This window comes from Raphanus sativus, chromosome 7 (assembly GCF_000801105.2).
Source record: "Raphanus sativus cultivar WK10039 chromosome 7, ASM80110v3, whole genome shotgun sequence".
NCBI lineage: Eukaryota > Viridiplantae > Streptophyta > Magnoliopsida > Brassicales > Brassicaceae > Raphanus > Raphanus sativus.
This window is the reverse complement of record NC_079517.1, coordinates 10,614,408-10,640,525: the sequence shown is the minus strand read 5'-3', so window position 1 is coordinate 10,640,525 and position 26,118 is coordinate 10,614,408. Positions and strand designations below refer to the sequence as shown.

The 26,118-nt window shown below is 30.7% G+C and overlaps 2 protein-coding genes and 1 long non-coding RNA gene across 4 annotated transcripts; 2 read left to right on the top strand and 1 right to left on the bottom strand.

Moving 5' to 3' along the window:
- Positions 1-354: 354 nt before the first annotated feature.
- Positions 355-2,376, top strand: LOC108817374 (ethylene-responsive transcription factor ERF118). Of its 2 annotated transcripts, none has more exons than XM_018590040.2 (3): positions 355-488; positions 741-957; positions 1,027-2,376. In XM_018590040.2, the coding sequence occupies exon 3, from the start codon at positions 1,223-1,225 to the stop codon at positions 2,174-2,176; it is 954 nt and encodes a 317-aa protein (XP_018445542.2). In that variant the 5' UTR covers positions 355-488; positions 741-957; positions 1,027-1,222; the 3' UTR covers positions 2,177-2,376. The 2 variants fall into 2 exon arrangements, with proteins under 2 accessions (XP_018445542.2, XP_018445543.2); XM_018590041.2 differs by having other exon boundaries at positions 367-488; positions 736-957.
- A 16,159-nt stretch (positions 2,377-18,535) lies between these two features.
- LOC108814457 (3-ketoacyl-CoA synthase 6) lies at positions 18,536-20,726 on the top strand. The gene is made up of 2 exons (XM_018587037.1): positions 18,536-19,698; positions 20,034-20,726. Exons 1-2 carry the CDS (start codon positions 18,654-18,656, stop codon positions 20,480-20,482), a joined length of 1,494 nt encoding a protein of 497 aa, XP_018442539.1. The 5' UTR covers positions 18,536-18,653; the 3' UTR covers positions 20,483-20,726.
- A 3,127-nt stretch (positions 20,727-23,853) lies between these two features.
- On the bottom strand, positions 23,854-24,467 carry LOC130497412 (uncharacterized). Its single transcript, XR_008936389.1, has 2 exons — positions 24,311-24,467; positions 23,854-24,173 (listed from the first exon to the last, which is right to left on the bottom strand). It is a non-coding gene; the product is annotated as an uncharacterized LOC130497412 (long non-coding RNA).
- Between the last annotated feature and the right edge of the window lie 1,651 nt (positions 24,468-26,118).

Genomic DNA, 26,118 nt, shown 5'->3' with positions numbered 1-26,118 from the left:
TAAAATTTAATACTGTATTACTCTAAAATAACAACGTAACGCTAAAAAAGACAGTCAAAAGAGTCCAATACTGTTATTTATCTATTTTTTAATGTATAAGCAAACGGAAGATTCAGTTAAATCTCTGAGTTGGTTAATAAATGTGAAGACTATAAAGATTATTTAACAAAATAATGTTAAACATACCAAATTTAGTTTCTTATTGATGGCTACAAATCTACTCAAAAAGAAAACTGAATATTATTTTCTCAAAAAAAGAAAACTGAATATTTACTTTCTTTATTGATAATTACTTTCCCATAAGTGTCGGTCTTTTCATTAATTGGTTCATTTTGACCGTCATTGAAAAAAGTGAAATGTCTATATAAAATGAGAATATAAAGAGCATGAAAGCTTGTCCAGAGATTAAAAAGAAAAGAGAGACAGAGAGAGAGCAGAAGATAGAAGAGAGAGAATCTGAAGAAAAACACATTTCAACAAACAAAAAGGTTAATAAAAATATTTTATTGATTCTTCTTTCTGCGTTCTTCCTCTTCATCCTCTTGTATTTGTTTAATTGTTTGTTTGATATTTATGTTTTCTCTTCTAGAGATTTGCGTAGTCTTTGTAAAAAATCGAGTTTTTATTATATATAGTCAAAGTAACTTTGTTTCTCTCTGCTCAAGGGTTTAAGCTGTGTGTTCTGGGTTCTTACTTTTTGTTCTTCTCCTTGTTGTTGTGTCTTTTTCTCTTAAGAACAGGAACAGTTAGCGTTTGTGAACGCGGATTTATGTCGGCTGGATTTGAATCAAAAGCTGTGATTTTGTCTTTGATTAACAACATCATCTCTTGTCCGATCTCATCATCATCTTGTTCGAAACTTGGTCTACCTGTTACTTCAAACGCTCTTCACTTCTGCTCTAAGCAGAGGCTTGTTCTCGAGACTCCGTCTCTTTCCATGCGCTTAAGACCCAAAAGGTATCATCTTTTTTTTCATTTATTTTAAGAGATCTTAGAAACTAAAGGTTTGATTTTTATGTCTCTCAGGACTTGTTCTGGCGTTGAAGTGTTTGGGGGTTTTCATATAAAACAGCAAAAGTTTTCTTTTTTCATAGTTCGCTGAGATTTTCAGACAAAACCCATTTTGATCCGAAGAGTGTTGATACAAAGTTTTGATTTTTTTTTTTTAATAATTTTTCTGGGTATTTTTGAGGAATTGGGTTTTTTTTTTGTGACGTCAGCAATGGTAGAGATAAGGAAACAACAGTCTTTGGTTGATACGAAGAAACAAAAGAGAAGCAACTCTTTGTTATCTTTATCAACCCATCCTCAAGATACCCACCAACCTTTGAGAAAAGTTAGGATCATCGTCAACGATCCTTACGCAACTGATGATTCCTCTAGCGACGAGGAAGATGCTACTAAGAACCCTCGTCAAGTGAAACGCATCGTCCGTGAAGTCGACTTTCCACCTCTGGAACCTCGTGTTGAGCCGCCTTCAGTGTCTTCTTCACAAGACAGCACCAAAACCACCAGCAAGAAGGTAGTATCAGTATCAGTACCAGCTGCTCTTCGTCCCAAGAAGCGTGTTGGTGTTAGGCAGAGGAAGTGGGGGAAGTGGGCTGCTGAGATTAGACATCCCATCACTAAAACCAGGACTTGGTTGGGTACTTTCGACACCGAAGAAGCAGCTTATCAGGCTTATCAAGACAAGAGGAAAGAGTACGATGCACTTGTCGGCATCACTAATGATGACTCTGTCTCTGAGACTAGTCAGTGCTCTCGCTCTTCTCCTCTTGAGCAAGACACTTCTGCTTCGGTTCTCACTTCTGTCAAGCCTAACGAAGAAGAGATCAAGATCGCTACTTCAAATAATGTTGATTCGAGCAGCAAGGAAGTGCTGTTCGATTTCAACTTTGCTGATCTACCGATCCCTGATTTTGGTTTCTTCGAGGAACCAATGGCTGCTGGTGTGAACGAGCATGATCTGGACTTTGATTGTTTCTTCACTGATGATCAGCTTGTTGATGACTTTGGTCTGCTCGATGACATTAACGGATTTGGGGACAACGGTCCTAACGCGTTGCCCGACTTCGACTTTGCAGATCTTGGGCTCGACCTAGCTGGTTCTGGTTTCCTAGGCGATCAAAACGCTCCTCAACACATCACTTGCACCATGAAAAGTTTTGCAACTTGAGTTTTTAATGTGAGAAAGAGTTATATTTTTGTTTAATTATTAATGTTTTTTTTTTAGTATTTGAGACATACATAATGTGTGTTCCGGAGAGAAGTAAGATCTTAAGACATAAGTAGCCGGGTTTTGTATTAATGAGTTTATTTTTTATTTAGTTTTGTGTCTTATAATTAAAGATGAATCAAAAACAGTTTTGCATTTCTTGTGTTTCTCTCTAAGTATGGTTTTTGACTTTAATTGCCATTACTACATCCAGCAAGTATTATCGGAGGCTTCTTTAATTTTGTTATTCCATTGTTCTTATCGCCTTACCAGTGGATGTAACGTTAGATTCTGACGTGTGTTGTGATTCTACGAATCTAATAGAAAGGGACAATTCATTTGGCTTCTGTCTTCACTGTCTCTCTGCTTATTCGCCGGGCCATCACAAACACGAGACAGCATTCTTCTAAATTAATTTTATTATATGGTTTTTTGTTATGAATTATAGTTAATATTGTATATGCAGTTGAATGAAATAGTGAAAAGATGAGAGTGGGAATTAAAGAGGGAAATGCACGGAAGTGTCAACAAGGCAGGTGTTGGTTTTGTCAGGTTATTCAATTGAGCTACAAATATAAATAACAGCTGTATCGCATTTTGGAATATAAATTATATTAAAAAGTTAAAGGTGATTGGGAATGAGGAAAAAGTCAAAAGATGATTTTTATACTCTAAACTAAACTTGGTAGTATTTTAGTAACTATCCTCTCCCCACTCTCTTCCACTATTTTGTGGTTGCACATGCGATTGTATGGATCTTTTATGTACGTACGTGTGGCAATTGGCATGTCTCACTCACGTGATCTATACTATTAGAAAGGAGAGCTTGAAGATGATTTTTATACTCTATACTAAACTTGGTAGTATTTTAGTAACTATCCTAGGGCTGGACAAATTAATCGAACCCGAAAATCCAAACCGAATCCGATTCGATAAAAACGAATCCGGATTGATCCGAATCCGACATAAATACTGAATGGATCTTGTTTTATGGTATTTTGGGTTATGGGTATTATCCGAACCGAACCCGAATTTAAATAGATATCCGATAGAACCCGAAATATTCAAAACTCCAAAAAAATCTTGTACCAAACATGATTTTAATTTCTGATATGTATCCAAAATACACTTAGATATATGAAACATCTAAATTATTATCTATTACATAAATGTTGGTGGTTTTATAACATGGAAGTTTATGGTTGAAGATTGCGGTTGAAGTTTGAAGTTTTTATATTTTGGTTTTGTGTTCATTGAACAATGCTTCTCATTTCATGAGAAATTGGTTTTCGTCTTATGCTTTCATTTATTTGGTTTTATTTCTATCGATAGATATGTTTACTTTTTCATTTGATTTTGAATTATTAAGGTTGATGTTCTTTTCTATTTTTGAAGTTTTATTTAAGTTTTTGGTTTTTGATTTCATTAAATAATATGTTTCTCATTTGGTTTTCGTTTTAAATTTGCATCATTCTATAATTGTTTTCTTTGGTTAGTGATAAAATTAATGCTTTTACTTACTTACTTGTATTGCAAGTTACTATTTATTTAGATTTGTATTGGTTACATTTAGTATAAACGATATCCTCAAGAACCGAAAGTCCGTTTGAAACCTAAATCCGATAGTATTTCGGGTTATACCAATACCAAAATAATTTACCAACCCCGACCCGAACCGAAGAGCACCCGAACCGGTCCCGAACCGAAGTTTTAAATTATCCGAATGGGGCTGGTTTTCGGTAACCATGAAAACCCGAACCCGACTAAAATAGAACCGACACCCGAATGGTACCCCGGTTGCCCAGCCCTAAACTATCCTCTCCCACTCTCTTCCACTATTTTGTGGTTGCACATGCGATTGTATGTATCTTTTATGTACGTACGTGTGGCAATTGGCATGTCTCACTCACGTGATCTATACTATTAGAAAGGAGAGCTTGAAGTGCACATGCATGGGCTGAGGTGAGGTGATGAAGTGGAGGGATCTTGTGAAAAGCTTTCTTTAACTCTGGAACATATATTTATATAAATATTCACATTCTCTTACAGATAATCAAAATGAATCCAAGTGTTTTGTGAGTCTGTGAGACTATTAGCTTGACTTGATGCTAAAGAAAATGTATTGGAGTTTGGGCAGGAAGAGATGTAATTTTCGGCCCAAGCCTTTGTTTATCTCTTGATTTTTATCTATCCAAATATGGAGTGGCTTGGTGTTAGACTGTAAAACACTTCCATGCACAATTGGAAGCGACCACTTAGATCATCTGCTAATTAATGCTTCACAACAGCAATACTTGATCAAGTCTTCAAGTAGATTAGAGATATAAATGTTTCTCATATTGAAGCGTTTGCAGTGGTCAAGGTCGATCTAATGCGAATAGTTGAGGGGAGATGCTTTGGTGGCACTGAAACGGCACTGGGTCAGTGAGCATTTACACAAAGAGTTCATCACATTGGTTGTGCCTTCTATGATTGGATCAAACAATCTCTTGAATGTTGTGATCCTGTGGAACATGAAAAAGAGAAGCCGTGTGGAATACAGAATACTCCATCCATCCACGCCGTTCACTGCTTCGTCAAAACTTTCAATCGTCAGATCAGCTTGGAAAGTAGAAGAGTGGGTGGTTCACTCCATTCGGGCTCTCTCTCTCTCTCACCATCATTTATCAAGAAGTTGCTTCAACCGTGACGTATTTCAGTCAAATATATATACTTTGGCCCAAATACTTGAAAGCAAGAAGATAAAATTTTCAAAGGCTCATTGGGCTTGAATTCTTTCTTTTTGCATGCTAATTGTACGTGAAGTAGTGATATAGAGACACTCCGTACTAGTTCTTTGCTCTTTATTCGTGTGTGTTCGGAATCGCGCTAGGCGTGAGTCGGGCGGTCGGTCTGAGCCTAGCGAGTTGTAGGAAAATCGGAGATTACTCGCCGATTACTCGGGGATTAATTTTTAATGATTATTTAATTTTCTGCTAAATTATATATATGAATATACGATTTCCATAGACTGCAATGAAATGTTTGATGGCAGAGTGGTTTCTCAAGTTTGGGTGTTAGCGTCACTCTGCGAGTTCGATACCCGGATCCCGTATTTTACCTTTTTTTTTCATTTTTCATCAATGGCATAAGTGTAATTTTAGTCATCTTCTTCCCCAATGCGTTTTAGGGTTTCTCAGTCGAAATTTCAGAGCCGCCACACCTTTGTTTCACCGATTTCATCAGTTTCTTTTGCGTTTTTCTTGATATTTATGCTTACTACTCATAGATTTAACATGTAGAACTTGATTATAAGCTTAAAATCTCAAAATTTCGAATTTTTTTTCACCACTCCGAGTTATTGGCCGAATAAGACAAAATCGACTCGGTTCCCCTCCGCCTAGCGTTTCCCCGCCGTTTAATCGGACTGTGCGACCGCGTTTTAGAACCTGACTGTTATATGTAGTCATTAAATCAAGTAACAAATCACACTTTTAGATATTTTGCAAGTACATATCATGTGACAAGTGCACTACTAAAACAAGATTTACAAACTGAATTTTAAGCGGATAGTCCACATGTGATATGTAACTTCAAATGATCTATGTAAAAGAAACTAAACCCACCACATAAATGAGACTAAACCAAAATCTTCAAACTTATATATAAATGATGAAGACGAAGCGAGGAGTCTCACTTAGTCTCGTCGGAGGATCAAAGACAACCAATAGAGGAACAACATAAGAAGCCAGAGGAGAAATGACAACCCAATTGCCGGAGAAAGTTGTCAGGGAGAGAGCCGTTAGAGAGAAACATTGAGAAAGGAAAATCATTATCTATTGGTTTCGGATTGTTTTAATAAATAAAAAAAAGAAAGATTGAGAAAGACATGTTAGTTAAGAAATATTTAGGGTTAGGTGATTTTGTGTAATGTTTTAAGTTTAGTTAGAATTATTTTTATTATTTGTCATTTTTTACTAAATCATTGCAGTTGGCTGCACGGTAAAGACTCAGCTAGTTTTTTTAAAAACAAATCAACTGAGTTTTTAGAATTCATTCAGGTGATCTATCTTGTACATAGTAAATGCACTAAATAAAGCATCATAAGCATCTTCATCCAAATAAATCATTTGAATGAACAATAGAACATCATCTAGCAAGAAGTAAATGGAGACTTGTAACTAGTAAATATAACTTTTAGTAAGTATTTGAAATTAAAAAAATACTTGAAATTAAGAATATTTATTATTTTCAAGCCAAATATCAATTTTCGTAATTAAAAGTAAACGGATAAAGCCGCAAGTACTACCTGAAATCTCGGTTGTTTATTTGTGTCCACTCTTAAGTCTTAACTTATCAATCATCATTAGTGTAACATAATTCACAAAAAACTTGAGAAAAATACATCCTAATTTATAAAAGGCATAAATCAGTCAACCTAATAGTATGAAAATAATTCTGAGCAATTTAATCACAAATAATTTGTTTCCTTAATCATTTGAATTAAAGCTAGGGGACAAAAACAAAACGTTTAGGTCAAATCTTTCACCATATCTGTATAATTGATAGAAAACAACATAGATAGGGAAAATACATGGTCCAACAGTGACAAAAAAATTATCATCAAAATCAAAAGAGATGGTTGGGAATATGGTCTCCTTAATCACTGCTACTTACTATTCAGTTTTCTTCAAAATGAAACCAAGGAAAATCACAGCCATATTTTCAGTTTATTATTCACAAATTACTAAATATTTTGAATTATGTTATTTTCGTAAGTTTGATCATGATGCAGATTGTAAAATAACTCTCTATACGAGGAAATTCTACAAGATAACGGAGAATTGATTAAAATTCAGGAAATTTTTTTTCGACAAAGAAAAACAGGTATATTGTCCTTTTAGACTAATTTCAAATTTGTAATATATTTGCCTATAATTCCATTTTCTATTTATAAAATAAATTAAGTAAATATTTTTTCAAATTAATTTTTGTTGGAAAAATATGAAATATTGGTGAAATACCTATATTGAATTAGAGGTATTTTTTGGTTGATAAAATGTTTAAAACAAAATTTAAGATTTATTTGTTTTATTTTAGGTTACATCATCTACGTAAATTGATGTAATCTAAAAATATTTGAAATACACATTATACATTTAACCTATCACTCTAAAATATGTGAACACATAATCTATACATTCCTTGGAAATCTAAAATCGGTGGAAATTGAGTTCAAACATGTTCAATATGTTATGTGAATTCTACGGATAAGTACAAATATTTCAGAAAATATGTGAAGAAAATATTTGGAAATGTTCAATTTTCATGTTTGAAAATTTGATTTTGCACCAAAAATTCGTTTTATTTTTTTATAGATAAAAGATAATTTTCCATATTTGAAAAATATATTTTATATTTTAATTTTTAAGAAATGTAGATTTCTATAAAATTCAAAATTTTAGATTATTTTTAGCAAATCTCCTGAATAATATTCACTAAAATATATTAAAATATTCATATCTATGAGAAATATAAAAATAAGTATATTAGAATAAATAAATACTAAAAGTAGTTATTTATTTAAATATATTTATTTCTGATTTGAAGATTTTATTTGTTTTTATATAGTTAGATGTTATTATAATATCTAAATATATTATAATGAATTTATAATTGTAATTTCGAATTTATAATTGAAATTTAAGGACATTATTGGTATTTTGAAAATTATTAACCTAATGGGACAATTAGTAAGTGAAATATAGTATTTTTGGCCTAAATGAAAATTTTCCCTTAAATTTCTTCTTCATGTCGACATGTCCGTATGTTTTTTGATATTTTGTATTTTATTAGGAAAAATTTGTGAAATTACCTACGGATGAAATGGTTATGTGACTTATATATGTCTCGTCTTGATCTTGAGCGCATTCAAAAGAGATCCCTATTATCAACGACTTGTACCTTTTAATTTTAGTCACATAGAGGCTAGAGCAACTGGTCAAACAAATAACATGTTTACTCATGGGATCAAAACTTGTTTTGAGCTCATTTTCAACAAAATTGATGCTTGATTCGCAAGAATTAAATGATACTCTAGTGATAATGGTCAAATTATCACATTTGAAGATTGGTGATAATTTCATGTCACTAGTGGTTTATCTTTGTGGTCGAAGCATGTTTTGACTCGAAACAACTTGTGGCCTCCGTATAACGGACATATCACATCTTTTTTTTTTCCATATCACATCTTATATTCAAACATATATAATAATCTTGCGTGATATGATATTCATCTAGTAAATATTATAAAGTTGCTACAAGTCATCTAACTTATTTAAAAGGAATCAAAATGATTTACACTTAACATATATAACATTCGTTGATGTTAACATTCACATGCTTGTTCTATATGATAAGTATAGGGTCAAACGCATGTGTCACTTTTGGGTTACTTGCGACAAAATAGGTCTCATTCCCAAGTTAATTAAGTGGCCAAAGATATGGACATATTATATATAGCTTGTTTTCTTTTTGCCAACGTATATAATTGTTTTGATATGCATTTTTCCACGTACAATCAATTCTAATTTCTTCCAACGACAATTCATAAGTATTACTATATTTATGGATATGCCTTACACGTATTAAAAAAAAAGTATGGTATAAACTGACTAGCTAATGGAAGTTTTTATTTAAGTAATTTTGTGTACAATGAAGAAGTGAATCTATCACATATGATAAGTTACATAAGAATATCTTACAAGGAAAAAGTACTTAAAAACATTACGTTTAAAGGTTCACCTATAATAGACTGATCTATGTGAAAAACGTTTAATATCTTTTATGATTCAATGTTAAACAATTGATAGATTGAAAAATTTTAATCAGAGAAATGATTTTAAAACATTTAAGAGTAAACTGAAAATAAATAACCTGACTAGACATTTTAAAACTACTGAAATATGCATGGAGGAAACAATATTCACTAAAACTATAGTTTCAGATACTAACAGTTTGTTTATTGAAGGATTTTTAGGGTGGATTTTTAACGGAATATAAGAACCGTCTTTTTTTTAAGAGCCAGTTCTTAGTTTTTTTAGTTAAAAATTAAGAAATAGATTTTTATATTCTGCTAAGAACTCCACTCTAAAAATCCCCCAATAAACATGTTCTAGCAACAAAACATGCAAAAAACAAAACAAAAAGAATCCGAAAAAGTTGCAAAACGAAGTTAAATGACTTTAAAGAGTTAAAATGGTAACAACATATAAGAATGTTACTAAGTTTGTTATTTTATAAAAAAATGATCAAAATATCTATCTATTATTATAAAGAAGTATCTTTTTTTTCTTTGGTCTTTTTTTTTTTGTCACTGATTTTTCTTTGGTCTCCACATCATTAAGTAGAGTAAGGAGAGCCTTCCACATGTCCTCTTCATTTTATTTTATTTTATTTACGTTTCGATTTTATATGGATTATTATGATTAAATTAGTTGGACTTAGCATTTAGTTATTTTATTTGTTAAAAATCAAAGGCCAATCCGAATGAAAGGAAAACAGCTAGGGTTCGTTCATCGTCTTCTTCAATCTGACTTCGTTATCCAGTGTCCATCTTCATACGGATCTATCACGCCATTAATGGAGTCTCAGGAGGTTGTGTGAGGCAAATCTTCATGCAGAGTATTTGGGTCAAGCTTCGTTCGTGTTGGATCGTTTGAGATTGTTTTCTTCCGTAACTTTACAAGATTCATCAGCTTTTAGAACTATCTTTACTTCTTCAATCCACAACCAGCACGACTAATCATTTAATGCTTCGTATTTCTCTTCCAGTTGGTGTATATAAGGCCAGTCTTCATTCACTGAACATCATCCCCACAATTCCTAAAAACACTATAAACATTTTATCGTGATCGTATCGTGTTCAGCCTTCAAATTGTGTTTGCATTGACAGTGAGTTTCTGTTGTTGATTTGGCGACGGAGAACGAGAATATAGAGATTGAATTCTTCTTCTCAGTTTGAATATCTTCCAAACTATGGTTCTGATGTCTCAGAGGTACTGATAAAGAAGAGAGCCAGAGGTGTCCACACGGTAAGCAATGATCTTTAGGATTTTCTTGCTAATACCATTAATTTGTTTCTTCAATTACTAAAATTATAATTGACTGGAAATTTCCACCTCTCATAAACATATAGAATACATGTTCCACTTGAAATTTGGAATTATTGACCGAAATGTATAATAACAAATGCAAAAATAAGTCATTTACCATTATATTTTGCATTGGTTTGGAAAACGTCAACTATCAATTTCAAAACAAAACAAAAATTCTAAAGCGTCGTGTAAAACAAAACGGAGGGAGTATCTAAGTTTACCCCGAGTCTTGAGAAATAAATTAAGTGCAAGGAACAACGTTTGCCACATGCAGACTGACAAAAGCATCAAGTAATAAATACGAATTTGGTGTTAAAAAAAAACGAATTTTTGTAAATAGTGAGAGTTACAAATTACAACTAATTCATACAACCAGAAAATTCAGAAACACAGAGAGATATACACGTATATATACAAATTGAAGAATAAGTGTTGGTTACATTTATTTATTGTTGCTAAACGTCTTATAAGGTAGTTGGCAGGCAGGCAGCTAGTTTTTTTCTTTTTTGCTAAACTATTAATTTGTGTCTTCAATTATTAAATTTTAATTGGCTGGAAATTTCCACCTCTCGTAAAACACATAGAATACATGTTGTTCCACTTGAAACTTGGAAGTGTTGACTGAAATGTATAATACTGCAGCTAGTTGGTCTTCTCCGTGTATTGATTTTAGAGTATTTGCACCCCATACACACAAAATCTATTTATTTGCATTTCATACCCTATTTCCCCCCCCCCAATTTCTTTCCCCCCATCTTTATCATTTTCCCTCCATTCTATGACATCCCATTTATTTTAGGGTATTGAGCTAATTTGCTCTTGATTTTATCACATCACGTTATCTCTGTGCGGGACCATTATGTTATATACTTTTTTTTGGTAATCCCATTGTGTTATATACTTATTATGGTTTTGATGACTTCGAAAAAAATTATCAACTGAACTAAGTGAAAATTCCCTTAGTTATCCATATTTGCTGAGCATGGTTTCTTACTCTGTCTTTGTTTGTATGGACTATACGAGAGAAAAGAGAAAAGAGAAAAGAGAAAAGAATACACGAAATCATGGGGAAGGGCGCAAGAGATACAACATGATTCCCAAACTCAGACTGATTCGTAATTTCATTTTTTGTTTGTTTTCCTTGCTATTAATGTTTTCTTTTTTGATGATCCTGGTATCTAGATATCCTCGAAAGATACCTGATTAGCATCTAATAACTGTTTACCAGAGTTAAGTAGAAGAGTCCGTCGAAAGCATCTAGAAAGCCACCATTTTCATCTATTTTAATCGACGATGGTCGAAACTCGAATTTAGATGGTAGAACTCATAGCCTTGAGCCTTTTACCATCACACCACAAGCACCCGATTATTGCTACTAATGTTCGGTCACAATAGATACTCTTTGTATCTAGATTTTGTTTTATGTAGACCCTAACGAATCAAATATTTTCAAAGGGTGTCAAAATGAGTTATAACTCATGAGTTGGCTTAGCTCAGCTTGATTTTTCATGAGCATGAACTCTATTTTCTGGGATCATTTATTAAACGAGCTTAATGATCAAGCTGAAATTAGATCACGAGTTATATGAACGATTTTTAATGAATATGAGATGACTCATGATCTTGGTCAAAACTATACTTTATATATATATATATATGACTTTTATTTTTTTATGTAAGAAAATATAGTTTCTATTATTTATTTTCTAAAACTAAAGTGTAAAACCAAAAGGTTTTAAATATATATAAAATGAAATTTTTTAATATCATCCCTCATATCATATATCTTTAAAATTAAAGTATAAAACAAAATATTTCTAACACTCTCACGTGGAATATGTATCTTTACGATTTGAACAGATAAAGATTTTTGAATATGTATCTTATTGTTTTATTTTTAACACAAAATATGTTTTGGATTTTAAATATTTAAAATTTAAATATTATATTATAAGAAAATTTATTCTATATTTTATTTTTATTATTTTTATTTTTATATTTGATCACGAGTTAACTCATTTAACTCATGATCTAAATAAGCTGAGTTCGAATTTACATATTGAAACTCATATAATAAATGAATCGAGCTGAGCTACCTCATGAAAGATCTAAACTCACTATGAACTGAGTTGAGTTCAGCGAGTTAATTCATTTTGACATTCTTTATTTTCACCCACCAACTTCATAGTAAATCTCTTCTTTCTATAAAAACAGTCAGCCAAATTGTAAAATATCTTCTGTTTGAATGAATTTTATAGTGAATATATACATAATCATCAATTGTTGATCAACTTCAAAAAAATTCTCATAAATCCATATTTTCACACACAATACGAAACATACTCATCTAGTTGTATGCATGAACTGTGGTCATTAATATTGATCAAATATGGAATTCATCTTAATTCACTTTGCAGTGGTAGTTAAATTGATTATAAACTCAATGGATGGGCATTTGCAAGTTTTATTTCTGTTAAAAGTAAATTCGACATTTGGAAGTATAACAATGTTTAGATTGTAGGATTTTAGTTTTGAGTTAGGAATTAGAGTTTAGAATTTAGGATTTTGTAAGTTTTATTTTTAGACTTGGGAATTTATTGATCTGGCATCTAGAATCTACTATAAGGTTTATAATTTCTTAAAATATATATTTATTTATTTATTTATTTTGAAAGGCGATGGAAGAACTGTATTAGAAATCGGTGTACTAATGAAACACAGCCTCATTATAATCATATTAAATGAGATGCTCAAGTACATATCAAGCAGTTGGTGAACAGTTCCAAACTAAACTGCTTCATCAAAATTTGTGGGCATTAATGATCTCAAAATGGGGCTACGAAATTCGTCGTAACAATTATGCAGATTCATTGACTATAAAGGTTTATGATCTCAATTTCTGTAGAGTTTTCTCTAATATGGTTATTTCACACAGGTATGATAAAAATGTAAAGATCATGCATTCTTATTCAAGTATGGGATAAAGTTTTATACATATTTGGTAAAAAAGATTTGGGTTTTATTTGAGGATTTGGTGGAATCGTCGGATCTTGAGATTTGTCTGCTTTCAGATTCCAAGTCAAACATCGCAACTACTGTTTGATTTGCCTCATGTTTTCCGAAACATGGATCGCAATTAGATTTGTCTAGTTGCATTTTCCAAGTCAAACATTATAACTACTGTTTGATTTTTCCCTCGTGTGTGTTTCCACTTTCAAATTACTATCGGGTCCAACTAGTTGAATTTCTTAGTAAATAACTTAAATATTAAGATATTAACCGGTATTTCACCGTTCTTTTGTCCATTTGGTTCAGTTAAATAGTCTCATCATGTATTTCACCGTCGCTTTGTCTACTTGGTTCAGTTAAATAGTCTCATCATGTTAATTGTTTGCAGTTTTTCAACTAGTTTTTCGTTTTTGTTTTTTTTCCAGAAACTACTTTTTAATCAATCAAGATTTGTGAGAAATTAATTCTCTATAGGTTAAGAAAACTAGTTTTTAAAATAGCTACCCTTTTCTAAACAGAAACTAAATTTTTTGTTTTCTTTCAAATAACTAGTTGTTGTTTCATGTTGATTATTTTATTTTTTACTACAAATATTATTATTTAATAGTAATGAGCCTTGTAGTTTTCTAGCAGTGTTACCATTATTTTTCATATGTCTCTGGATGTTAGATGTTAATTTAACATCTTAGTGTACCCCTTTCTACAAAATTATTTAGATGTCTGGATAAAATAAAATTGAAATTTGGTTAATCTAAAATAAAAATATATTGTTTTATTAGATAGTACTATATACGTAAGAATCAATGTCATATCAATTTTAATCAAAACTAAGATTAATTTTAATAAATCTAGTATAATATGTGAATGATAATTTACCTAATAATAAATTAATCTTTATATTTTTTTGATGTATTAGTGAACTACAAAATAACTCATAAATTTTTATTTTATCGATAAAATAAATCTTACTAATTAAAAGTTAACAATTAACATAATATGTATACATTTCTGTCGTTGGGAAATTAGTTTTCATCATTTACTATTGCATGCCAATAAACTAAAAGACCTAACCAATATAATACTTTTATTTTTACCTTTTTGAAGTAATGATTTTATTAGTCACACACCCAAAATTTAAAATAACCATCCAATCAAATTTTTTAAGGAATGGATTCTTTTAATACAGACAATAAAGTTCAGTAAAAATAATTTGTTCCACATATATGATAAGAAAATATTATAAAAGAACATTTTTTAAAAAAAATTGTCAATAAAATTAATTATTTAAAAAATGTTTTATGTAAAGTTTACATATTTTTTAAGAGATCTATTGGTATTATTTATTAAAGTGTTATTTATTTTAGTAAGATTAAGTTTTTTAAAAAATAAATTAACTTCTATGTGAAGTTCCTAAAAATAATAAATAACTTTAAAATTAATTAAATTACTAATCAAACTTTAGAGAAAACAAATTATACAGAAATTAAAAAAAGTTCAAAAACAAATAAGAAAGATAAACTAAAAACCAAAAAAATAGAATCTAGAATCACCATTCAAGTTTTTTGAAAAACAAAAATCTATATCAAAAGAACCTATAGAAAAATCAAAAACCAAAATCTAAAGTCTAAAAACCAAAAACTAAAATTCAAAAATAATATAAACAATCATCACCTTAATCTCGGTTTTTGAGTTACTTTTGAAACATAACATTAGGGAGCTCGTATGTATTACCTTGTGTCGGAACATAAGGGAGTACGTGGAACCAAAATATCTGAAAGCTTAGACCAATATCCCCCTAATATCTTTGCTAAAAGGCTCGAGTTTTCTTCTCAAGCTTTAGGATGCAACTAAATTGTTGATTTTTAGAATGAAATGCTGTAGAAAGATTTATTCCATTAATTTCAAAAAAAAATGATTCACCATTTGACATAAATGGATAAAATATTCATCCACCATCAACTCCACAAAAAATAGATAAAATACAAAGATAAATAATTTCATAACAAATTTGGTTATGAATGAATGAAATGAATTTCATTTCTTTTTCCTTCTTCTGTATTTCATTTCTATCATTCTATTTATTTTAATTTCGTCAATTTTCTAATTGTTTTAACAGTTATAGCCTTAGACTTTTAGGTCGTTTTCAGTTTTTATGAAAAATACTTGATTTTTGGATGATGGCACAAGAATTAAAAAATACAATTATCTAAAAAATAAAAATAAAAATAAAAATAAAAACTAATACTACCAATCATCAAACAAAATTATACAATATCATTGGTCACATTGTTTTCAGTAAAATTAAAACTAATATAAAAATATTAAACATCATCTATTTTGAAATATTCAAATTCTTCAACACATCATCTATTTTGGAACGAATAAGTTTTCAATGCTATATATCAACAAGGTTAACTTTTTTTTGTCGAACAACGTTAACTTTTACTTATAATTTTTTTTCTGGTGAATTTTTTTTTTGGTAAACTGGTGCATTTATTTTATGTTTTCAAATAAAAAGATAAGATTCCGTCGCGTTTTCAAAATAAAAACGAGCGTTTCCATCACGGTTTAGAATTGAGTTTCTTTAGAAATGCGCTTCCGCAATGATTCTCCGCATTTCCAACACTACAAAAAAAAGATGATTTAACATCATTTATTTCATATTTTTGCATTACTTATAAATGATGTAAAAGAAATTTACATCATTTATATAAATGACTCTGAAAGTGGTGATGCAAATAATTTGCATCATTCTATTAAATAATTGATGTAAATATTTTAATATTTGCATCAATAATTAAGTGATGTTATTATGTATCGGTTACAAAAATGATATTAAAATTTACATCAGTTTTTAAAAAATGATGTTAGTATTAACATCAACAAAAATAATTGATATTAGCATTAACATCAATTAAAATAATTGATTTCAAATATATATTATTTATTAATTTTTAATATTTTATTAGTATAAAAATATTTTAGTAATTCTTTTAAAAATTTAAACTGATATTAATTATTTTTTACAATAAATAAATTTGTCATTAAATAAAATATAAAAATTATTTGTATTGACTATTTCTTATATTTTCTTCCACTGAAAATATAATATAACGAAGAAGAAAAAGCGTAGCTTTACAAATTGATCAGTAAGATACATGAATTTAGATAAATAAATTGTAAAAATAGTAAAAGAACTAATCATGAAATTTTTCTATCTAGATTCTTCCTCTTCTTGCTTGTTCTCTGTATTTGATTTTCATCATCAATCTTCGATTGTTGTGTGAAACTTGTGTTCCTGCGTTTTCTGGTTAGACAACATGAGGCAGTCATGTACTCTTCATATCTTCAGACTCCTGTAGCTGCTTCCATGTACTCCAGACACAATATAACTCCACAAAAACCCAATTGCTATTTAAACCTAACAGAAAAACGGTATACCAATCTTTAGGAAATAGAGTTGTCACATAATTGAGATTCAATAAAGTTAAAATCTGCTGGTAATACCTTCAAAATCCCAAGAACCGTAGACACACATGCATGTCTCATCACCTTCTTCCTTATATATTATCATCCGTTTTTCTTTACACACCTCAATGTCATCACAATCTGAGATCTCGACAATGTACAGAGAGAAAATATATATAAAAGTTGACTCAATTTAAGGAAGAAATGAATGATTTTTGTTATAAATTTTAAATCGAGAAAAAGCTTAAAATTGAGTGAAGGAGAGAACTCATGATTGAGGATCACAACAGAAAAGAAGATTTTTGGTTGAGGTAAACAGTTATAGGATAAGAAACTAACAAATTTAAAAACAAAAAAAACAATTAAAATCAAAGAATATATTTTTTTTTGGTAAATAAATCAAAGAATATATGGTAACTACTTCACGTAATCTCTGGATTTTGAAGTTTAAAATATTTTTTAACCTGTAGGGGATAGGTTTTAGTGGGTTGTTTATAACTGACTAGTCAACATAATTAATTTTTGATATAAAAAAAAAAAAAAAAAAAAAAAAAAAAAAATTAAGTTTTGATATAAATAAAAAACTGTTAGCATCAGTTTTATTTTGTATCATTTTAATAAGTGATGTCAATAACAAAATAAGTACATCATTTCTATAACTGATATAACTTTATACAATAGCATCAATTTTTGTTAAAGTGATACAACATGCAATAAAAATATGTCATTTTATTGAATTGATGCCAAATAATTTAATTAAACATCACTTCTTACAAATGAGGCTAAATTATATATATTTGTCTCATTTACAAATAAATGATTTACAATACAATCACTTAATTTTGTGATATAAATTAAGTGATACAATTCACCTCTTTTTTTGTAGTGCAAGAACTCCCATTTCCGTAAAAAATGTCTCGGACAGAGTTGTCATGTAATGCCACACATCACTCAAACAAATCATATGCACAAGGTTTCACCACTAACCACTTGGTTTCGTTCGTCATTACTAGTTTTGTATATTAATCAATACTTATAAACAAAAAGTCAAAATGCGAATTATATTAATCTTCAATTTCGAGTGTTGACCATAAACCTGTAACTCTGTGACTAAACTTATGTAACTATAACTTCTCTGACTTTCACGTGATCTATCACGTTGTTGGGTGATCGGTCCAAACTCGCAAGTTACTTTACGTGCAATTTTTCTGTCGGCATTTACGTATATTTTTCAGGGCATGGTTACAACCGTCATTTAATTCATGCGTCAAAAAAGATTAGTACTAATCCTTTTAGTTGGGAAACTTTGTACATAATATATATATATATATATATCTCTGAAAACAATGTTCTCTTGGATTCATATTAATGTAACAGTACTATTTGGCGCCTACTTGCCTACGTGATCATCAAATCAAAGTAGTTACCAAACAATTGATCTCAATTAAACCAAACGCTGACACGTCTCTGCCGGTTTTATTTATTCTATCTCAACAACAATTTTCAAAGATAAGAAAACTTTTATATCAAAGGGGAAACAGTCCTTATCATTTGATCTCATCTCACCCAAGAGAAGTAAAACAAAACATTTTATAATAGAATATTATAGTCAAATAAAGCAAAAATTAAATAGAGAGCAAAACGAGAGCGTTGGGTGACGTTAGACTCTTCATTAACTCTTCCCATCTACCCCTTCTCCTGCTAGCCTTTATATCTTTCACCTTCCCTCTCTCGTCTTCATCAACTCTTCTTCAGAAACATAATAGCATAAGTTAATAAAACAAGAGTACTTACATATTCTTACATTAGAAATCTCTCTTCCAAAGATGTCTCAAGCACCTATGCCAGATTTCTCTAGCTCGGTGAAGCTCAAGTATGTGAAACTTGGCTATCAATACTTAGTCAATCACTTCTTGAGTCTTCTTTTGATCCCCGTCATGGCAATCATCGCCGTTGAGCTTCTTCGGATGGGTCCACAAGAGATTCTTAATGTTTGGAACTCACTTCACTTTGACCTAGTTCAGGTTCTATGTTCTTCTTTCTTTGTTATCTTTATCTCAACCGTTTACTTCATGTCCAAGCCACGCACCGTCTACCTTGTTGATTACTCTTGTTACAAACCGCCTGTCATGTGCCGTGTCCCCTTTTCAACTTTCATGGAACATTCACGTTTGATCCTCAAGGACAGTCCTAAGAGCGTTGAGTTTCAAATGAGAATTCTTGAACGGTCCGGTCTTGGTGAAGAGACTTGTCTCCCTCCAGCTATTCATTACATTCCTCCTACACCAACCATGGACGAGGCAAGAAGCGAGGCTCAGATGGTTATCTTCACGGCTATGGATGATCTCTTCAAGAAAACCGGTCTCATGCCTAAAGACGTCGACATACTAATTGTCAACTGCTCTCTCTTCTCGCCCACACCATCGCTCTCAGCTATGGTCATCAACAAATATAAGCTTAGGAGCAACATTAAAAGCTTTAATCTCTCCGGGATGGGCTGCAGCGCTGGCCTGATCTCAGTCGATCTGGCCCGTGATCTCCTTCAGGTCCATCCCAATTCTAATGCAGTCATTGTCAGCACCGAGATCATAACTCCTAATTACTACAAAGGGAATGAGAGAGCCATGTTGCTACCGAACTGTCTCTTCCGCATGGGATCCGCAGCAATTCTTATGTCAAACCGTCGGTCTGACCGGTGGCGAGCCAAGTACAAGCTTTGCCACCTTGTCCGGACTCACCGTGGCGCTGACGACAAGTCTTACTACTGTGTGTATGAACAGGAAGATAAAGAAGGAAAGATTGGCATCAACTTGTCCAAAGATCTTATGGCCATCGCCGGCGAGGCCCTCAAGGCTAACATCACCACAATGGGTAATAATAACACATATCATTTAATACACTTTAACACCCTAACAATTAATATAAAAGGTGGAAAAGTATATTAAGGGGTGGGTGGGCATTCAACTATTTTGGTTCTTATTCAATGTGAATCTTTTGAATCGGCTCGGTTTAGCTTTGGTTCGATTTTTAAAAACAAACTATACTATAGGTTTTATTATAATAAAAATAGTTTTGTACGTCTTGTCTTTATGAGAATTCGGCGTCTCAATTCGGTTGCATGAACATTTTTAATATAATTTTTCTAATAATTATATATAAATTTTTTTTCTTTTAAAGAAAATTTTGGTCTGGTTTTGATTGAACAGGTCCTCTCGTCCTACCGGCATCGGAGCAACTCCTCTTCCTCTTTTCTTTAATCGGACGTAAAATCTTCAACCTGAAATGGAAACCATACATACCAGATTTTAAGCTAGCCTTCGAACACTTCTGCATCCATGCAGGGGGTAGAGCCGTAATCGATGAGCTCCAAAAGAATCTACAGCTATCAGGAGAACACGTGGAAGCCTCGAGAATGACACTACATCGTTTTGGTAACACATCGTCGTCGTCGCTATGGTACGAGCTTTGCTACATCGAGTCTAAAGGGAGGATGAGGAGAGGAGATCGAGTTTGGCAGATTGCGTTTGGGAGTGGTTTCAAGTGTAACTCTGCTGTCTGGAAATGTAACCGTACGATTAAGACACCTAAGGATGGACCATGGTCTGATTGTATCGACCGTTACCCTGTCTTTATCCCCGAAGTTGTCAAACTTTGAACCAAAACGTCTTCAAGTACGGTTTTGGTAATGGTATGGATTTTTGTGTACGGTTTAGGTGTTGGGATTCGGTTTTTAAGGGGATTGGGAAATGGAAGTTAGAAATAAGAAAAAGCAAATCATAAAATGTTTGTATTTATTTGCTCTGCATATACTTAAATCTCTATTTTCATTTGGGGTATTTTTAAGATTCTCGTGCTGTAATTATAAAAGTTCTATCAAATAAGAATATTTCTTTCTTCTTTTTTTTTGTTCAAAGAATATTTCTTTCTTTATTTATAATTCGAAAATAAGTTCTCTTGTTTTCAGCGTTCCCGCCCATATTGGATTTGATTTGTAATTGCAGTGGTTACCGCCCTTTTAGAACCAGCATTGTCATCTGATTTTTTTTTATCGATTGATGAATTATATACTACGTAGAAGTTAGAACTATTATCGCTTATCTAACTTACTCTGAATTAATTTTTTTTAACTTACTCTGAAATTAAAGATGCAAATGATTGATTTTGAATGACTATCGTTTATTTCCTATATTTTCTATGTTTCATAATAAGTGTTATTTTGATATATTTCACACAAATTAAGAAAATAATTAAAATATATTTAATTTATTGTCAATTACATTTATTTGACTAATATTATTTAAGATAATTAAAATTATTTATAAAATTAATGCAGTTAACAATTAATTTTCAGATGAAAGTAAATACTCCTTCCGTTTCATAATAAGTGTCGTTGTAGAGATTTTTTTCCGTTGCAAAATAAGTGTCGTTTTCGAATTTCAATTCAGAATTTATTAATTTTATTCTGTATTTTATTTTTCTATTGGTCGAGATACATGGGTAGTGATGTTTTTGTATGGAAAATATGCAAAATTTAATGATTTTTTTAATCCGTATGCACAACTCTAAAATGACACTTATTCAGAAACAGAGGGAGTATAATTTACATTAGAATGATAAAATAACATTTTTATATAATAAAATAATTTAGAACGATATTTGTTATAAAACAGAGGAAGTCAATAAGTTATTGGAAACGTAAGTCTATTTTGGGTACCATCATTCTCCAAAAGTCAATCATTAAACAGGAAAAATAAAAAATTATATTCCAAAATCGGCTTATTCTTAGGCTTCAGATAAGACAACGAAAAAAATCCACAAAATAGAATAAGGTTTTGTATAACTACAGTTAAAGAATTTAAACAGTTTAAGGATTGAGAAAAACTTTAAAATGGTTATTTCTTTTAATTATTGTTTTCAGTGTGACAACGTTATAAAGCTGAATTTTGTTTTCTCTCTTGGGCTCAAACGTTATTCAGTTAAATAACATTTAGTTAATCTATTTAGAATTCGAAGAATAGTTAACATATACTGATAAAATGGCCGTCTAGTACCGTAAGTAAATGGAACGATTGAACATGACCCAAATCTAAAAATATTAAAATTTAAGACTTTTTAAAAATAAATATATAAATTTATTCTGTTAAAATATCAATATCACCTATTGATATATGTGTGCTCCAAATATTTTAATACAATTATTAAAAAAAAATATTAATCATTTAAGAAAAAATTTATACAAAGAAAAACAAATATGACTAAAGAAACACAAATATAAAAATTAAATTTCTATACAGAATATAAAACAAAAGATATACCCAACTTTTAAAATAAGGTCAGAATTTAAATCTTTAAAGTATAAAACAAAAGATATACCCAAGTATAATCTTTAATACTAAATCTATTGCTTATAAATTTTAAAAAGTTAAATATATATGAGTAGAGTTACAAAATTTCAAAACTACTTTACTACGTCATTAAATATACTCTTCATATTTTTTGAATAGAGCCCATAAATAATTTGAGACGGAATTGACTGATATATTGATATAGTTAACATAATGAAATCTAAAACTATTGACTGATATATTGATATAGTTTACATAATTAAATCTAAAACTATTGGCACTCATAGTTGGAATTGAATGTAGATTACATTCCGAGGTAGTATAAACTATAAAGTTGTATCACAAACAATGAAAAATATGAAGGTTCATCAAATGACTTTTAACAAATTCAGTTTGCATGTTTTCCAATTCATTTATTTTATAATTTTTTTTTGAAAATATTTTATAAAATTAGTTATACTGCATATTATGGTCTTTATGTTTTTCTTAATACCAGTCAATATATTTTCTCAAAAAAAAAAAATACGAATGACTATATAGTACTCGCTCATGGATAACATTTTTTAATCTGTTACGCATTAAATCGTCTGAAATACTTCAGTAAATAATTGACTTTCAGACCAACACAGCATATGAGTTTTTGTTATCCAATATCCAACATGCAACAAAAATACTTTTGTCTAAAATACTTTTGCAGTGTTTTTAAAATTAGACCGGCTAACAAACCGAAAAATATTTTGAATCATGGTTTCAGATTCGGTTGGAGTTTTCTTGGATTAAACTGAATTTAATAAAATTTTGTAAATGATATGCATATTCTTATAAAGATAGATCCTATCAAATAAAATATTTCAATAAGCATAATGTTTAAAAATCTTAAAATAATAAACTGAAAATGTTCTAATAACACCCTATTTTTACTTTAAAAGAAGAATAATACTGGTTTTATTAACAAAATTTTGTTTTATATAGAAACCAAGGTTTACTGATTCATCGGGTCTCTAGTTCCCAATTTTTTGGCTGTTCAATATGATTTTTTAACTGGTTCAATTTTAGGTAAGTTTTGGCATTAACTCAAACGGGATTGGAGCCCGATTTGCGGTTAAATCCAGTTTGACCGCCGGTATGTCCAGGTTTAAGAACATTGTTTTTTTTTTCTTATAAGAATGTGAAATTTTGTTATATAGATAATGGGTGATGATTGGTAAAGATGTAATTTTAGAAAATTTATTGAAAAAATTAGTCTGTAGAATTTTTGATTTAGCTGTAAGGGATGTACCTTTTAAAATTTATTGGTACATCAATATATTTCCTACAACAAAAATATGGGGACTTATAAAATAAGGCTACTACAACTATTTTTTGGCTCAAACTTTAAAACCTAATATAAAACATGATTGATGATTTTAAAGACCGTAGATAAAAACTAAAAGTTAAAGTAAATTCATATATCCCAACCAATCACCTCCAATAATACATGAAATACAATTAGAATTTGAAAGATCAAACTTTATTCATCTAGAATAGCTAATTTGTTGTCCAAAAAAAAAGAATAGCTAATTTTTTAAACTTCCCAGTGAAAAATGAAGCGGAAGCGTATGGAACTTTAAAAGACTTTTACAGGCTAAAAGGTTTAAACTTCCCAATGAAAAATGATTAATGTTTAGTTAAAAACATAATATCAATATCATCAATATTATTCCAGTAGTTCAAAATTTAATCTTAATGTCGGAACCTGCAACAAGAGCATAAAAAATAGAGTAATGAGCCAGCGAATAGGGCTTATCCCAAAGAAAATTTGAAGGGAAACAAAGCGTATCATGATTGACTAAGTCATGGTCTGGCCAACATCCGATGAAGTTCACTCCATACGCCGAATAACTCCAAAAGCCAAATTAAGTATTCTCATGGAACCTACTACGATGAGGAGAAGCTAGCATTGAAAGCACACAGTGACGCGTTAAGAAACTAACAGAGGTTCTAGGCTCTCAACTCTTGTTCCTTCACACGAGCATGCCATGAAAAAAGATTCCAATTATAGAGGAAGGAAAAAGCAGGGGACAAAGACAATCTTCCTTCTGGAAATATGAAGAACAAAGGAGCCAAAGCTCCAACAAACAAAAGACAAGAAGATCTACCAAATTTTTGGCCTAAGACATCAAACCGAAAAGAAGTTCCCAACGAGCACTTAAAATCTTCCTTACATCACAGATCTGTGGATCTAGATAGGGAAGTTCTAGCAGAGCAACCAACGGAGAGGAGAGTTGGAGAGCTGATGCTACCAGAAAACAAATTAATTCCTATGGAAGATTTCGTCGAAAAATAATTTATGACGAAATTTATATATTTCCATTATTTTTTTAGAAAAATATACAAAATATAATGTTTAATCAGTTAATTACTTTAAAAATTAAAATTTACAATAGTTCATAATAAATAACTTTTAATTATGTATATCTAAATATAATATATTATTGTAAAAACATTTATAAATTTTTAGAGAACAACTTTCAATATTTTCTAATTTGAAATTGTTTTTAGGGAAGTGAAAAAATATTTAGATTTTTTTTTAAACAAAAAAAAATATTTTATAAATTTAAGTGGTCTTTTTAAGTGAGTAGTTTATATGTATCCTTAAAAATGTTTTATGACTGAAAACTTTTTCTAAAATTGAAAAACGTTTTCTTATGGAATCCAAAAAGATTAAAGAAGGTGGTAGAAAGGGTAGCGACCGACGGTTAAAAAGAGAGGCGCTGAGTGAACAAGAGAGGCGCCGAGTGAAATAATTAGCGATCGAATGTGTCAGGACTTGCATGATGATCTGGTGTCAGTTTCGAGTTTTGTGCTTTGGAATCGGGCTGTGTCCACTTCGGCTTTAAGGTGATCTTAATCACAATTGACTAATGGCGTGGAATTAAGGTCAAGGAAGAAGTAAACGGTCCTAGAGATAAAATACTTACAAAAAAACTTCAATCTTTATTATAATTGTAGCATAGATTCAAATAGAGAATGCAATGCCAACTCAATGCTTTACCATATATATATTTTGTCTGGAAACTAAACTATGAATTGTATATATCAACATATATGATTTCCTAGAGATATATATGGGGCAAAGGTTTAAGGTTTATATCATCTTATTTTATTCAATAATCACTCCAAAATCAAGCTTTACTTCGTACAAATGATAAAACAATATAAGCATCGTTTTCCAAGTAGATGAATAAAGCCATGAATCGTACAAGTTACACATGGATCCTCTTATCTTCTCAACAAAAGGTTGATGCCTCTATTTTAATTTTATCTTCTCAGCAAAGGTTGATGCCTTTGTTTTGGAAGTTTTCTGCATATTGATGTGGTCCAGTACAAACCATAGTTTATAGTTATTAATAATACTATTTTGTTTTTTTTAATCACCACTTTTTGGAAACAACTAATTCTGCACTGTTTTTCTTTCACCTTTTCTAGTTTTTCGCCGAATTTCAACTAATTCTGCACTGTTTATATTAAACAACAATAAGTTTGATATTGTAACAAACGATTCTGGCTATAAACCCCAACCTGCATACTGGAAATGGACAGATGACAAATTAAATATTAACAGTACCCCGTTCTCTCTAAAATTTGAAGATGAACATGTAGAAATAAAGGTATGTAAAAAAAGGAAAATAAATAAAGGTATGTAGATATATATGAACACCATAGGTCCATAACTAAATGTCATACGGATTACTCCGGAATTAATTCGCCACAACCAATCAAAACTTTCGCTTTCAACAAAATCACGAGAAGAAATCCATATTATTCAACTTTTCCATAGAAAACAATGAATATATAACAAAACAAAAAAGTAACTAAATCCAAATAAAAGGAGTGATTGGGCAGCGAAAACGACTGGTGGTCCATAAGGATATCCATCTGATTAAGAAGCTGACCAATCAAAACA

Bases quoted from the DNA above. Each gene is read 5' to 3' on its own strand.
- LOC108814457 (XM_018587037.1), top strand. From the start codon at position 18,654: ATGTCTCAAGCACCTATGCCAGATTTCTCTAGCTCGGTGAAGCTCAAG. The intron at 19,699-20,033 runs GTAATAATAACA...TTGATTGAACAG, and splicing joins GGCTAACATCACCACAATGG to GTCCTCTCGTCCTACCGGCA.
- LOC108817374 (XM_018590040.2), top strand. From the start codon at position 1,223: ATGGTAGAGATAAGGAAACAACAGTCTTTGGTTGATACGAAGAAACAA.